The 16,493-nt window shown below is 54.1% G+C and overlaps 1 protein-coding gene across 6 annotated transcripts in view; it reads right to left on the reverse strand.

Annotated features, from left to right (window-relative positions):
• Znf618 (zinc finger protein 618) overlaps positions 1-16,493 on the reverse strand; it is a 174,960-nt gene that overhangs the window by 45,314 nt on the left and 113,153 nt on the right. For 4 of the 6 annotated variants that reach the window (XM_023723298.1, XM_004638477.3, XM_023723296.1 and 1 more), the window contains exons 4-8: positions 7,137-7,214; positions 6,733-6,771; positions 2,241-2,330; positions 1,396-1,431; positions 1,224-1,301 (exon numbers count right to left, since the gene is read on the reverse strand). In XM_023723298.1, the coding sequence (XP_023579066.1) occupies positions 1,224-1,301; positions 1,396-1,431; positions 2,241-2,330; positions 6,733-6,771; positions 7,137-7,214 (321 nt within the window). Of the gene's footprint in view, positions 1-1,223; positions 1,302-1,395; positions 1,432-2,240; positions 2,331-6,732; positions 6,772-7,136; positions 7,215-10,173; positions 10,270-16,493 lie in introns of all 6 variants that reach the window. The other 2 variants (XM_023723297.1, XM_004638475.3) reach the window with 1 other exon arrangement.

A 16,493-nucleotide genomic window follows, 5' to 3' on the forward strand; every position in this document is an offset into this window, starting at 1 on the left:
CCCAGTGCACATGGGTTGTTATGGCACCCATTGGAATTTGTCCCCTGAAAGTTTCATGTCCTCAGAAGTAGGGTTTTCAGAAGGTCACCAAGGCTCTGTACTCTGCAACAGATCATCCTATGGATGAACTTGAGGCTGGAAGTGCCAGTAGGAGCTGCACCCTGGGGCAAGGTGGACCACTGCAGTCGTGACCCGAGGGCGCATTCTTCTCCACAGCTCTTCCCTTCTCTCTTTGCTTCCTGGCTGCCACGGTTGCCATTTCCGCCTTACAGGCGGCCAGCTGTGGACTAAATCCTCGGAAAACCGTGAGCCACAATAAACTCTCCCTTGCTTAAATTGTAGGTCCCAGATGTCTTGTCCCAACAACTGGAAAGTGTCTAATACACAGGTCTCCTAAGACACAAACCCTATCAAGCCCTTCCCCACTTAGTAAACTCTGGTTTGTTCCCATGAAGACAGAGCCCAGATGCCTCCTCCTGAGATTCAGAGCTCCTCAGACCTGAACCTGTCTCAGATTCTGTCTTTCCTTCTCAGCAACAGTGCTTTCTCCAGCTTTTGTGTGTGTGATGCAAGGACTACCCTCATTCCCACTCTGGGAGCTTCCTGGGTTCCCAAGGCTGGACTCTCCTCTTCTGGGCTGTAACTACCTCCCAGTTAGTTCCTGTCTCCTACCCAACCTCTCTGTAAATTACAGAGAGGGCCGGGGCACATCAGTCCTGTTCACTGCTGGGTCCCTGCAACCCTCAAAACATGTGTGCTGGAAACAAGTGAGTCACATGCATGGCTCCCACCCTCCAGGAGATGCACCGCGCCACAGCCACAGATCCTACATGCGGCCATTTCAGCACAGCTTTGTACCCTGCCAAGCCCCTTGGGATGCTGTCCCAAGCATCTGCTATGTATCAGGCACTGTGCTAACAAGCATTTACTGTCACGACCTTATTTAACTCCCCAACAATCCTGGAGGGAGTGTTGTCTTCTCCCAGTGGTGGACAGGTGGGGCTCAGGACAGCTAACAGACTTCAAGGGTACCATGTAGCATAGCAAGGCCACTACCTGCGCTGCCCTCCCTCAACCCTGTACTGTCTACAGCTTCTTGAGCCAAGATCCTGAGACTACCAGCCTGACTGACAGGTGATGCCGCCCCTGCACCGGCACTGGGACTGAGTCCTGCCTCCCTCAGCTGGTCCCGCCCAGCCCTCTGCCCAGGGAGCACCGCATACTTGGACCAATTTTCTGGAATGGTTCTGGGGGCTCCTCCTTCACCTCATCAGTGGCCACGACACCTTGGTCGAAGGGGTCTGGAGGAGAACACACAGCCATTAGCACCCTGGTCATTCAAGTCCACGGAGCCCGACCTGGGACAGACAAAATGAGGGGCCACCAAAGACTCACCTGCTCGATTCTCAGGGGCTCCTTCCACACTAAACACTGCATCCAGGCGGGAGGCAGCCACCACAGAGGGAAGGAAGCAAACAGAAGCCCTGTTAGTCCCTGGCCATTAGGCCCCCTGGCTGCTGCTGCCAGCATCTATGCTAATGAGCTTGCCCCTGGAGCTGAGAGGGCAGCTGTGGCCAGTGTGGAAGCCCAGAGAGGGCATGTCCACACCAGAACACAGCCCACAGCTTAACCCGTCCTCTTCCCAATGAGCAGGTGCCACTCCAGGGGCAGAGAGACACCCTTTCCCTGCTCCTGTCATGGATTCCAGCACGCCTGCTGTCCAGGAGGAGGGCAGGAGCCAGGAGAAGACGCTGGGTGAGAGGAGAGCAGGAGCTGGTGCCCATGGTGGGGTGGCTCAGCTGGGCTGGGGTGTGGGGCTAGACGGAGAACCCTAAGGTCTTCTGGGTCAAAGACCCTCTTTCTAGGATTCTTAAGACTCCACAAATGAATCACCTAAGCACACTGTTCCAATTTCTAGCTCCATAATCTAATGTTGAAATGCCATTGTTCATTTTTAAAAATTGATTTAATTTCATTAGAACATGCAGATATGCAATATAAAACTATACAATGACACAATACGAAATGTTGACCTATAAAAATAGCTATTTCATTTGGGGCATTCCTAACGGAAACACACGGGGTTACCGACGAGGGCATTCCCTCCACAGACTCCCCAGGTCAGCCACTCCCCTCCTGTTGTTGGCTGCCATTGGACCTTTCTCAGGTGGGCAGGATGGGACAGGTCCCCCAGGAGGGGCCCTGCTTGGCAGGGCTCAAGGAGCATGAGCCTGACTCACCATCCACAGCGTGCAGGTCCCGGTGCTCTTGGAAACAGCTGTAGTACTTGTACTTCTTCCCACAGATGTCACACGTGTACCTGAAGTTGTCTGCGAGGGAGGGAAAGCCACATGTGCCTACCAGGGCTTCTGCAACCAGGATGGGAGTTTCCTGTCAGCGCATCTGCCTCGGGGACCAAAGCTGGGACCAGCCTAGTGGGGCGGCAGCTGGATGGCCCCATGGATAGTCTGTTGCTGAGCCGCTGGGGCCTGGGAACGGCTACATCTTCTGAACCCGACGGGCTGCAGCCAGCCTGTGCCCTGCAACACTCTGCAACTCCTTCGCCATGTGCAGCCTCAGTGCTACCCTCGCCTCCATTCCAGGCCAGGCCTGAGCTGCCACCTGGATGCACAGGGCTGGAGCTGAGGTGTTAGGAGTCCCTACGGTCATTCAGACCACATTAGGTAACAGGGAGTCCTGGGGGACTCCCAAATCAAACCTCTAACCTGCCCTATGGAGTCGGGTACCTCAGGGCCTCCTGGTTCCTAATGCCTCTGCTCCCATCACAGAGGTTGGGAGAACAATAACCGCAGCAGTTACTGCGTGTGGGGCACCAGGCCAGGTGCGTCCCTGCCTTTCCCCAGTCCTTGCAACAGGGAGCAAGCAGACTCCTGTTCACCCCCGGGGAAACTGAGGACCAGAAGAGACCTGCCCCAGCCGCATAGTGAGGAGGGTGGGCAGTTGCAAGGATGGAGCCTGTGCTCTTCCTCTGCTGGAGACTCATTTCCCGTGAATGTGGGCTCGGCCTCGGGACTAGCTGCCGGTGAGCAGTGAGCTCGACATGTCACTTTTGGAATCAGGTCACCCAAGACCCCACCTCTTCTCTTACACACCCCAACCCTCTCCTGTTCACCCCTAGCCAGCCACCATGTTGTCCAGGGCACTGGGGAGAGACGTAGGCAGTGAGGGGCCAAGTGATGCAGCCTCTGGTGAGCGGCCACGGGGCATCCAAGACCCTGAGCACAGCAACCTGGCGGGACTCAGCCGTGCTCACCGCCAGTGAGCGAGCCCAGCAGAAGCCCTTCCCCGCTGAGCCTCGCGATGTGGCCACAACTCCAGCCAAACTGCTACTGTAGCCTTGTGAGTGCCCCGGAGTCAGAGGACATGGGGCAGCCACACTCAACGCTGGCCATGGCCGCTGGGAGGCAACAAGTGTCTGCTGCTTTCCGTTGCCATGTGGCAGGGAGACTGCCACACAGCAGTAGATAACACAGGCCTGAATTGGGAGGAGTCCCCAGGTTGACCCATGCTGAGGCTGGAATCAGGTGATACCCTCCCTAGGCTGGCAACACTCGATGTTTGTACTAGCACAGATGGGCATGCATACTCCTTTGGCTAACCTCGGGCAGGCCCACCCATCTCATTTGCCAGAGAATCCCCAGGCACGGGTGTTTTGACAGCTCGCTCAAGACCGTATGAGAGAGGGAGAGTCAGGACTCAAACATCCAGTTAGCTCCAAGCCAAAGCCGAGTCGGGGCTTTCTCTTCTGTGGCCTTCGTTTCTGGCTGGGACATTTCCATTTCACCCTCAGTATCGAGTCCTGCTTCCCCACTGACCCCTCCAGGTGGAGGAAAGATCACAGAGGATCTGGTGCCAGGGCCTCTCCCAGGCTGGCCTCCAGGACTGCAAGCTAGCTAGGGTTTTAATCCTCTCCGATGGCCAGTGCAGCTTAGACCCCCAACCTCAATGCTCCTTCCAGGTCCTATCTCTAGTTTTTCCCCTTGTTCCGCCCTCATTGGAGATCAGAGATGGAGAAATCCCTGGGGGCTCTGGTTCCGGATGGGGCTCCACCTCTATATCCCCTCTCACACTGACCACTGCTGTCCTATAGCGCTTCTTTCCATTGGGCCCTTCCACCACACGCCACAACAGCCACCCCCAGGACAACAGAGACCCCCAGGTTTCTGCCACCAAGAAGCACCTCAACGGCCCTGCTGAGCTGTATACTGTGATACTTTCTCAGTGTGGGTGGGGAACGTGCTCCCAGCTCCTAAGCCATCTTCCCAGGGCCAAGAGGGAAGAGAGGTGGGGTCTTTGGAGCAGTAGATGAGGGCAAGAGTCATCCCCAAAGGAGGAGGCAAAAGGAGTTTTCATCAGTGAAACCACCCAAGGAGTTCTCAGAATCCCAAAGCCATGTCTCAGGAAAGCCTAAGAAGTGGGCTCTGGAGTGAGGCTGCCCAAGCTCGAACCCTCCTCTACCACTTAGAAGTGTGAACTCTTGGCATGTTCCTTAAGCCCTGTGCCTCTGTTTTCTCACCTGTAAGATGGGAATAATGATAGTTCCTTAGTTTTCAGAACTGTAATAAAGAGTGAACTTTACAAACAGTAAACTAATAAAGAGTTGTACTAAAGAATAAATGAAAGGTGGGGCTTGGCTCAGTGGTAAAGCACTTGCCTAGTATGTATAATGCCCTGGGTTTAATCCCCAGCACTGGAGAGAAAGAGAATAAAACGCACAACGCTAGCATCTGGTAAACACTTGGTCAATGTCTTACGAAGAGAATCAACAAGACAGTAATAAACTGCACGCACTCCTCACTCTACCCTCTCAGTTCAGAATCGGGTGAGAGATGTACCCTTATACCTCTACCTGTATTGTTTCCCTAATAAAAAACCAAAAACTCCCTGGACTAGTAATGTGTGTGCGGACTATCAGCTCTGCTGCTAACGATTCTGCTCTGGCACTCAGCGTCCTCCTCTGCCAAGTGGGCAGGCTGGACAGGATGTCCTCCACAGACCCCTCCAAGATTGCACTACCAGGCCCCCTTCAGTAGGTGGGTGTGAGAGCCCCAGAGGCCTGGGCCAGGGTGGAGGCACGAGGCTGAGAAGACAGCAGAGCACATGGCAGAGGTGGGAAGTGCGCAGGAAAGAGAAAGTGCAGGAAAGCCTAAAGCTTCCAGCCACACAGAGCCCAGCCCAGCAAGCCTGCACACAGCCCCAGCCAGACAGAGCACAGTGGCTCCGGGGAGGGCCAGGGGCTCAGAAGAGCCAGGGAAGGAGTGATTCATGTCTTTAAATGTGCACCTGACCACAGGTAGACTATGGGAGCAGGACCAGAAGGAAACCGGGGGAGAAGAGGGCGGTCAGGGCCAACACAGAGAACTGGGCTTGCCCAACTGTAGAGAGGGACAGGGGCCACGCTTCGGAAGAAACGTTAGCAGGACTCACCCCTGTGAGGCTGCCTTTCCAGGCCTGAGTACTTCAGAGCCCTCTGCCTTGGGTCTATTTTGTTTTCAGTAATGTTTTACTTATGAAAAACATCTATGGTGGTACATCAGAGTTGAGAAAGGGGGGTGAAGGGGGCCACACATGGCCCCTGCAGAGCCCCTGGTACAAGGGCAGGGTTCAGTGCTCAGGAGAGAGACGTCAGGCCCCTGGGATCGAAGCTGCTCCCCACCTGGTCCACTACAGAAAACAGCTGCTGAACTCCAGCCCAGGACAGTGTGCAGGAGATAAGCAGACAGCTCAGTCAGGGCTCACATGGCAAAGGAAGCTGTGGGGAACCCTCCCAGATCACACAGCAGTGGCACAGGCCCCTCCTCCAACAACCCCCTCTTCTAATGCTCACGGGGCCCCCAGTTGCAGTGTCTGCATTTTCTGTGGGGTTTGGGGAGGACTGATGTCTTGGCCTCCCTGGCTCCCTGGTGCACTTGTGAGAATGACCTGTGCTGGGCAGTCTACACTTGCTGCAGGACAGCAGCCCCACGTGGACACACTGCTCCACTCAGTGAGCGCGGGGCAGCTGGGTGGCTTCAGTTTAGCGCCCCTAGGATCAGCGCACTGCGAGCATTCTAATTCTGCCTTATGGCAGACACATGCAACTGCTGGAGATCCGCCTAGAGGCAGAATCGCTGGCCCTGGAAGCTTGGTGCTGGGTGAGCAGAGGCTCAGTGTGGTCCACACCCGCATGACTACCTGGTCTTTGAGATTCAGGGCTGGCGAGCCTGTGAGTAGCTGTCCTTAGACGTCAAGGCCCCACATGGCACCCTGGGACACAGTGTCTGCTGCACGTGCTCATGAGGAAGCTCTCTGAAGCAGCATCTTTCCAGTCAGTGACACAACCCTAGACTCACAAGTCGGTGTCAAAAGAACATAGGAAGTTCTGCACTGGCTAGGCCCCTGGGGACGGCTGAGTATGTGCGTCAGTGATGGCAGGGGTGCCTGCTCTTTCGAATGCGAGGTAAGAGTTTCTAAAAGCTATTTGCCCAAAGAACCTTTCATGGACAGAACACCTATTGACCTCCCAGAATGGGCATGCCATGGAACCCACTCTGGGAAAGGCCACTCTGCGTTACTGTGTTCTGATTTCCCAAGGACTCTCTGGCCCCTGGGCCTGGGCCCCAGAAACGTGGCTCCCAGCAGCTGTTTGGGCCCTGTCAGGGAGGCGGCTCCTCTTTCTTCCATACTCAGCTCTGGGCCCCCACCAACCCACGAATGGGGAGAAATACTCACTGCTCTGGGAGGCTCCCTCCCCTGAGGTGGCTTCGGTGTCTGTGAGAGAGAGAGGGGGAAGGAGGTGAGGAAGTGCTGCAGAGAGCAGCAGGGCTGGTGCCACTCAAGAGTAGCAAAAGCCACAGAGGACAATGCCTGACCTCAGCTTCAGGTGGCAGTGTCCTTCTGGCTGGATCCACTGTGAGCTGTCAAGAGGAGCACACGGGGTGACATGAACTCATGGCCTCTGGGGTGGTTGACATGGCCACGCTGGGCATCCTGCCCTGCACTGGAGGCCTCCCTTTATGGCAGGGCAATGGGGGCACTGGAGAAGACAGGCACTGTCCAGGCCTCTGGGGACATGGTGAAGAGCTCACAGGAAAGCCAGGCAGAGAATGGGAGGAGCAGCCCAGGAGCCCACTCACCTCGGTGTGCCCGCACGTGGGTCTGGAAGCAGTTGTAGTATTTGTACTTCTTCCCACAGATCCCGCATTCGTAGGACCCTGGAAAACACAAGAGGAGAAAAGCAGTCAGCCAGGCCCATGCCTGCGACCGCCGAGCTCCCGGACCCAGGTGGGACAGCTTTCAGGTGCTACTAACTCCACGTCCCTGGGCAGAGACAACTCTGGCAGGCCAAGAGGGCACAGCCCCAACGGGCTAGAAGTCCCAGGGCCTGAGGTTTGTCTCCAACTTCTGCGTGATCTTGGGCAAGGTACCCCCACTTCTGAACCTCAGCCCCCATATCTGTAGACGGAGAAGTAGCTGTGTCAGCTACCTCTCACACTCACACCCCAAGAGGAAAGAGGAGATGAACACAGAAGTGGTGAGAAAGGACTTACTGCGTCCACAGAAAGAAACCTCCCCTCACCGCATTACAAGAATGCCCAGCCACCCCTCTCAGGAAGAGACCAAGGGTCGAACAGACTTCAGAGCAGATGGACTTTGGTCCTTCTCCCCCTTCTGCCACTTGCCAGCAGTGTGGCCTTCGTAATTTCCTGGCACACTACACTCAGCCTGCAAATGCTAGATGGGCCCAGAGCACCCACTTCCAGGGTGGCCCTCCCTGCCCCTTATGAATTGTCCAGCCTAGTCTTGATTCACAAGACAAGAATAGTATGCATCCTTGTTCCTTCAAATAGACAAGACAGACGCCAACACCCCGGAAACACCTGGTCCAGCCCCTGCTGGCCTCCTCCCTGGAGCAGGCAGATGGGAGCAGCTGACCTCCCAGGTGAAGAGGGCCACCATGCAGTGTGAGGATAGCCTATGGTTGGAAGCTGGGCAGAGCTCCTGAAAGCCAGCTGGGCAAGGACGCCAGAAGCCGAGGCTGTGCCCACTGCCACCCACGAGGGCCTTCAGGCAGGCCTGACACCCTCTGGGCCTTTGGCCCAGCTCTTCCAAACAGAACGTCCAGGGAATAGACATAATGCAGATGCCCCGGGCAGATCTGGGTGCTCCAGAGTGGCTAGGGATGGGGCCTAGGAATCTACCTTTTCCAAAAAGCCCCAGAAGATTCCAATATCTAGGAACTGCTGGTTTAGAGTATACTTGGGCTGGTGCTCTGCTGTGCCTCAGTTTCCTCATTGGAAATCTGTGGTTATGCAACAGGGTCGATGTGCAAATGACAGGAGTGAACAGTGTTCCCAGCAAGGCCTGGATACTTACAGGGGCAGTGACTGCTACCTGTGATTCTCTCCGGCTCTGTCTTTTACGGGGTGTAGATACAGACATTGGAGCAGCACTGGGTGCTGAATGTCAGCTCAGCTATGCCACCCCTTACTGCATGATCTCAGACCCACACGTCCCTTTACCTGTCCGAGCCTGTTCTCTCACCTGTTGACAAATCTATGATGCCTGCTCCTCATAAGTGAGATCAGGGCCAGAAAGAGACAACATGTGGACTGGCTGGCGGATGGGAAGCACCCTCTCATGGGTGGCCCGTACCAGTGCCGCTCCCGGGTGTCACTCCAGGGAACGCTGTCATCCTAACATCCATGTGGAATTTAATGGTTTGTTATTTACGAGTTGTACATGGGTTACCCCTGCCACACAGGGAAAATATAGCCAGGCGGAGGGCGAAGACCAGGCCGCACATTTCTTTGTGCTTGGCCCTGTGATTGGCACACTGTGAGGGCTCCATAAATCCACGGCGTCTCACTGCGGCACTCATCTGTCACCGAGTCGTAATGACTCTGAGTCTCCTCTGGCCTCCTCCACCCTCTCTTCAACAGTTTCTGCCAATTCCCCTTCAGCCAAGCAAGGATTTATTGAGCATCTGCAACAGGCCAGGCACGGAGGCTCCAACAATGAGTCAGATCCAATTCCTGCCCTCCAACTAATGGGAAGCAGACTGGCCAAGGCCGGGGTACACCACCAGGTGATGGCATGTGACAGTCAGAGCAGGACCTGAGACATCGCAGTGGCAGTGAGGGCTGAAGGCCTTGGCATCTACACTGTTCACAGCCAAGCCAAGTCCTTCCTGGCTTTATGGGCTTCACACCTCATTCCCAATCTGTAGAACAAGCTGTAGGACCCTGGGAGCCTTGTTAGAGGTCTCAGACAGTCACAGGGGTAAAGGAAGCAGACTTTGGCTGTTTCCTGACCCCTGGCACAGAGTAAGTACCCAGCAAAAGCACTGGCAGGAGGGACATTGCAACCTGCCCCTCACTCACCCTCAGCACGCCCACCCAGCAGTCAGCTATGTAGGAGGTTAAGTCAGGAGGTGCTCCCCAGAGCAGCAGCCCTATCACACAGCAAGGCCAGCCAACCTGGGTTCCAACGCTGACCCGCCTTGTAGCAGTCAAGGAAGCCCTCACCAAGTCACAGGCTGATCCAAGGCTCACGATGCCTTTTGATGAAACTGCTCATCGTGGGTGTACAGGAGGTGGCAACACACACAGTGTATGATCAGCGCAGTGCCTGGTACACAGAAGGCACTCCGCAGACTGCAGCTGCTATCATTACCACACCTCAGGTTTTGTCTTTGGAACTCAACTTTCTGGATGTCTCCCAGGATAAGAGGACTATGGCCAGCTGAGTGTGAGGAAGACCTCCTGGTGGGGCTCTTTCCGGGGCAGGCACAAGGCAGGAGCTTCTGATGAATCTGCTATGAAGGAAGCCACTGCTGTTGAACGTGAAGACTTAACATATGTGGCATGGGACCCTCTTCTCCCTTGGCTTGATTCCCAATCGTAGCCCCAGAAAGTGCTGCTGAGATGGCCCAGGCAGTCAAGTCTCCAGCCTTCCAAATGCTCTGTCATCCCTCTAGCAGCCAGACTTCCAGGGCCCAGGGAAGCTCAGAGCTGCTCAGGCCAGGTGGCACGGGGTGTTGGGGAGGGTGGCTCCTTGGGCCCTGAGATGGTGTGGGGCTTGTGTTCTTAGGGTGTGCAGCTGCGGCTGTGTTTAGCCCTACCCCGCCCCATACTGACCCACATCAGGCCCTGTCCCTTGGCCATCACGTACCAGATGCATATCTCAATGCTTGGTCAAAAATCCAGGTCCCTGAATACCGGCTTCGCACAGATCCACCGTGGGGGCTGCCTTCGGGCGCTTTTCCATCTGAATCACGTGAGAAATCAGAAAGAGCCCTTAACATTGGAGAATGCCTGGGAGTTGGGGGAGAGGCAAGGGCAGCCGGAGGGCCTGGCGAGGCTTAGCCAGTCACCTGCATGGTCGCGGGGCCTCCGTCTGCCCAAGTGCATGCTGGAAGGGTGAGTAAGACCACACCGTGTAGCTCCTCACTCAAGAATCTGTGCTGGCCCGGGGTACCCACTGTTCCCCAGGGAGGGTGGAAAGCTGGGACAGGCCATGCTTTCTGTTTTCTCTGTATCCTGCTTCATCATGTGGTGATAACATAAAAGTTCTCCCCCAAAACCTTCCAATAAAATGACCCCAAAGAGATGTGCCCCTCATGTGCTACGACCAGTGCTTCCTGGCCCATGGCACTGTCGGCATACAGAGGCACAGGGGATCCTCTTTCGGGTTCTCTCGGCTCACCGTCCCCTGCCCCAACGCAGACCCTCTGGCCCTGCATGCTTTCTTGTCCTCTGGCTTACCAGCTGCTTCTTTCTCTTGCATGAACCTCAGCAAACACTATCACCACCTGCCCACTGAATGCCAGGCATGCCAGGCACCGTGGCCCATGCCACCTGCAACATCTCCATGCAGACCTGGCCTTGGACCCCATGGCACAGGTGAGGGAGCAATGTGCCCAGTGCCTAGAGGCAGTGAGTGAGTATGGGCCCAGCTCCAGGGCTTCCCACATCAGCTCAGTTCACTGTCACAACGCCATCCGATCACTACCACCGTTAGCCTCATTTTCCACAGGTAGGAGTTGAGAATTAAAGGGGCCACACTTCCTGCCACAGGCTGCCCAGATCTGCCCTGTCCTCGAGCCCTTGCTGGGCAGAGACAATGGTGCCTGTGAGTGCTAACGGAGCACCCCTAGGCCTCACTTCCTTGCTCTGTCTCTCAACACATCTTCAGAGGTTGGGCCGACCCTACCTCCACTTCCTAAGACAGCATAGTGCTCAAGGCACCAGGGTTGGGGCCAGTACCTCCATGCCAGTGCCTTGCTCCAGGGCGGCAGACTCCTGCCAAGTCTGATACCTCCACAGAACTCCTAAAAGTTCCCCACCAACTACCCTGAGCGCAGCTGGCAGGCTCACCAGCATCCTGGAGTCCGGTCGGCTTTCCTGGTTCCCACCACCACCTGGGATGTAAGAATTCACAAGACAAGGCCTTGTTCACAGCTCTTGCTTGTGTGTTGTGGCACCTGGCAGAGCCTTGGCTCAGCCCCCTCCCAGGGAGCAGGTCGGGAGGCCACTGTGGGGGCAGTCGTCAGAGGACAGGAAACACAGGGGTCAACTCTCAGTTCCTATCTCACATACCTAGCAAGCGCCAGAGAAGACCGAGGAACTTTCAGAACACACAGAAAGCAAGGAGACAGAAATGCAGAGCAGGTAAACGAGACAAGCACAGTTCAAAGGCTCAGGGCTGTCCAGCACCTCGTTCTAAGACACGACACGAGCATGGCCAGAGCCTGCCAAGACTGACAAGACTTGGAGGCAGAAGCCGGCACAAGGGGGTGGCTGGTGGCTCTCAGGTCCCAGGCCTTGTGCCACAGGGTCACCAAAATGGGCACGGCTCCTCTGAGGAGTGCGGAGGGGCTCCCTCACTGCTGCTTTCCCTCACACTTCTTCTCTACCCTTCTCCCTCCTTACTCTCTCACCTACTGTAATCTGACCATCTTGCCTTCCCCACTGGAGGAAAACTCGGGAGCTCCAAAATCCCAGGGCCAGGTTCAAAAAGTGACAATCTCCTCACTGAGGACAATTCCTTTTCTGAATCCAAGGATTTCCAACCCTCAGCTTTCAACCAAAATAAAGAAAGAGGGAATGGAGCTGTTAATGGAGAAACCACTAAAAATACTGCCTGATTACAGGCCCAGCATGATTGCTGGCAAACATGTTGGAGGGAATTCAAAGAGCAGAGGGACATCGCTGACGCAGGCCCCGTGGTCGCCAGGCCCCTGCTATGAGCTGCAGCGTCCCAAGTACTAACTTTGAGAAACACAGAAAACTAAGAATAAAATGAAGGCCGAGTCTTGTCTCATTCCAGCAATAAGGAATATTAATTTGCAAATACATGGGAGAAATAAAGCCATAGTTATTTTATTAAGAAATGCATTCTCAACGATTTTTTTCTATTTTACATTTACTATTTATCTGAATTTGTTTCCAACAAATTGCATGTTAATAACTCAAAAATAAAAAAGGGGGTTTTAAAATAGAGTTTTATGATCCTAGGATTCCCCCCCCCCCAGAAATTTCTATTTCAATTTATGTACTTCTCGTTGTGGTGAATGAGTGTGAAACTGTGATCAATAAAAGACTTTCAAGCATAAAAAATATATCACATTAGGATAAAACCCTGTGGGGGAAGCGGAGTGGAAATACGAGTTCAAGGAGAAAAAGGAAAGATATAAAATTTCTGACTGCTGAAGATGAGCTTGTTCATATGTGTTTTAAGTGACAATGGCGGATATCAAATAGCGATGGTGTTTGGATTCCCTCGGATACCTTCAGAAAGAGTGGCTCACAGCTTCATTCCCAATGTCACCTTTTTTTAAAGAAAATACAGTATTTCAGAAACCGTATCCTCTGCAGTGACTTCAATATTGGATAAAATGTTAAATGTCAACTTAGAAATGCAAAAAAGAACACACTGTTTCTCCAATTTCTTTTAGGAGGTACCGAACAAAAAAAACATATGATGACACACTGGCCTTTTAGATTCCTACCATACCCGAGATTACCCCAGAGATGTCTAGTTCCTGAGGCTTCAGCCAGTCGTGGCATCTGGTTTGTTTTTTCATTCCAACCTTGAAAACCCTCTTATACCTATTATCTGCCTCCCACAACCCTTCTGGGAAGGATGGACTTCTTTACACCTAGGACTATTGAAGGCACTGTAGCTCCAAGAGTTCAGGGCTCATCTGGACCCCTCCGCCCTCCTGAAGTAGCACACAGGAGCCCATCCCTACAGGGCTCCTCCAACAGGATTCCCTTTCCCCTTCAGACCACCAGATGGAGAATCCATAGCAAAGACAAGTGGGCCGGGAGCGAGGCCAGCATCCTTCCTCTCCGCATGGCTGCAGCAAAGAGCCGAGTGTTGGGTCTGGCAGTCTCAGGCGCAATGCTCTGCCAACAACCTATTGAAACAGGAAACTAACTATCAGCTGGCACTCGTAAGCAGGACCTGGCACCTTCACTGCCTCGGTTTGTCACAGGCCCAAACCCACGTAGCTGTGTCTGAGTGGCTGTCGAGCTCTGCTGTTGCTCTTTCTAGAGCCATGGCCAAGCCGCCACCTCCTGGCTACAGCCCCTTCCTTCTCGCCGGGCAACCCTGCACATGTGAAAACACCTCCTTCCCTGGGTGCTCAAGGCTCCCTGCCAGGACTGCATGCAGAATCCAGTCTCCCATCTGATCCCTGACTCCCTGCCCAGCGATCCTCTCTGCTCACCTGCCTCAAGAAGGGCAACTCACTCCACAGACCTGTATTCAATTACCAAACAGCTCCCTGGCCCTCAAGTCCTCCCTTGAACTGAAATCACCTTCTGGTGACCTCTCCATAATGGTTGGGGTTACCAAAACTGTGTCTGCTCCACTGTCCCCCTCCCCCAAAAAAAACGCTGTGAGTTGTGAATCATCCTCCCCCTTGCCACCCACTGTCCCAGCCTTCTCTTCCCCACAACACACAATCCTTAACTTCCACAGGGCTCCTTTAGCCTCTGAGGTAACCCTCTGGCAATAACCTGGGTGGTCCACATCCTCCATGAGACGAGGAGCCTGGTAAAGGCAGCACCACTCCCTCCCTCTCTCCCTCCCTCCCTCCCTCCCTCCCTCCACAGTTCTGAACCACCACTGGGAAACTTGGTGCACTGAGGTCTCCACATAGCCCAGGCCCTCTTGGGACTCCTCATATGGCCCTCTTGGGGATTAAAGACCACTGTTCCCAGAGCACAGAGAGCAGCAGTCACGCCGTACATTATGGCCACCATGGTGGATTCCACGTATCCTTATCTATTAGAAGCAGGAAATGGCCCTGGAGCTGAATGTTCTGGAAGTCCAGCTTGCCTTGCTACCATCTAGGGCAGGGTCCCCAACTTCCACACCACCAGGTCAGCACCAATCTACTAGGAAGAAGGCCGCACAGGAGGAGATAAGTGGTGGGTGAAGGAACAAAGTTTCATCTGTATTTTTAGGCCTTCCCCATTGCTGCTCTTACTGCCTGAGCATCACCTCCAGTCAGATCAATTGCAGCCCTCGATTCTCCTGGGAGCAGGAACCTTACTGTGAACTGCGCATGTGAAGATTCTAGGTTATGTGCTCCTCATGAGAATCTGATGTAATAATAACAGAACAAAAAGCACAGTAAATGCAACATGCTTAAATCATGCTGAACCCACCTTCCTTCTAATCTATCGACTGTCTTCTAAGAAATCAGGCCCTGGTGCCCCAAAGGTTGGGAACTGCTGATATGGACAAGAACAGCAAGCAGCTCTCCTCTAGGCAACAGTGTGCAGAGGCCGGGGGGCAAGGCCTGCTGTGAACATGAGACCGGGCACCATGATGGCCCTGCCCAGGGCTGCCGTCCAGAGGCGCGGCTGCAGCTTCTCACACGGACACAGGCAGGCAATACCTTGCTGCTACTAAGTACTTCCAGTCTGATGGAACAAGGGCATCACGTTCACTATTATCCGTGCTTTGCTATGGTAGGAAGCTTGGGGTTCTCATTTCCAGATCCACACCAGCTCCAACGACAGCAGTTCTAAGGGTGAGAGATGCCCTTCTCCGCATAATTTTCTGGCCCACAGGGTAGTAGCAGCAAGTGCTGCAAACCTGGTCCTCAACCTTCTGGGCACCAAGGCCCTTCTGACTCTCAGCCACAGGAGCTGCTCAGCGCTGTCTGCCCACTCATGACCTGAACTGCTCTCCAGGAAGGGCTTTGGATAATGTCTGTATCACGGAGAGCACTGTGTGCTGTTCTTAGCGGCTAGTGGGAACTTGGAGCAGCTCTTCATGCAGCAGCACCAGGTGAATAGATAGGAACACATTTCTGTTCCACTACAGAGGCTGTGTCTAAGCCCAGGGTGTGGCTGGGCCAGCAAAGGAGAGCAGAGCAGAGCAAGTACACTCCCCACCAAGTGCCCCAGGAACATGCCAGGGGCCCATGTCCAACCACCAGGACACAGAACACACACAGTGGCACAAATCACTGAAAGGCTTGGTTTCCGCCAGCTGCCCACCACAGCCATGACCCCAGGACACTTCCTCTCCCTACTTTACTTGCAGAAGTGGGCACAAGGCAGGTATAGGGAAGTGTGTGAGTCCTTCATAATGAGGAGGCAAATATCACCAGCTTGCTATGTAACTGAGCAGCTCTCCCTTTTCACAGGCTTTGTTAGCCTCTCTATCATCAGGGGTCAGGGGTAGTACCAGAGGATACCATGGATACCTACCCCTACACCCAGGGCAGACATCAATGATCAATCACACCACTCTTCAGAACCTTCATCACAGAACTCCTAATAGCAATTGCTTGGTCTTGGCTCTCAAGAGGAAATCTACCTGCCTGCCATCTGGACATGAAATGGGTTCAAAGGGACCATCCTCAGGTTGATTTTTTTAAATGCCTTTCTTTGGTGGTGATGAGGTCAAGCCAGCTCCTCTGCGCTTGACCCTCAGCAAAAGCAAGCCCTTCCAGGAGGCCAGCAGGGAACAAGAGCGCTAGCCCTGCTCTGATAGAGCCTCCAAACTGGTAGCTCCACTACAGCTCATCACTGGGGCTTCTGCAGCCCTCCACACAAAAATGAAAGACATTTCACAAGATATCCAAGTCCCTGCATTCAAAAGATGCAGCACTAGAAGAACACCTGGGGCTTACCCACCCCACTGTTTTCTTTATATCACAGTGGCTTATTTCTCAGACTGGTGGAGAAAAGCATAAATGATTAGTACTCCTTCCCCCGAAGAAGTTCTTCATGCCGTGAATGCTAGCACTGCTGCTAATAAAAGCTCACCCATCGTTCCTGAGCCCCACGTCAAACTCTCTGCATACATCACCCTACTGCAGCCTCACATGACCCCATGAATTCGCAAGCGGAGCACCGAGGCAGGTCGGGCTAGCAGCTTGCCCACCACAGCTCTGGAGTCCAGAGACCCTGGATCCACTCTCAGTTGGAGGAGCCGAGCTCATGCTACTCACGCAACAGTGCTCT

This window comes from Octodon degus, unplaced genomic scaffold, assembly GCF_000260255.1.
Source record: "Octodon degus isolate 3935 unplaced genomic scaffold, OctDeg1.0 scaffold00098, whole genome shotgun sequence".
Lineage (NCBI taxonomy): Eukaryota > Metazoa > Chordata > Mammalia > Rodentia > Octodontidae > Octodon > Octodon degus.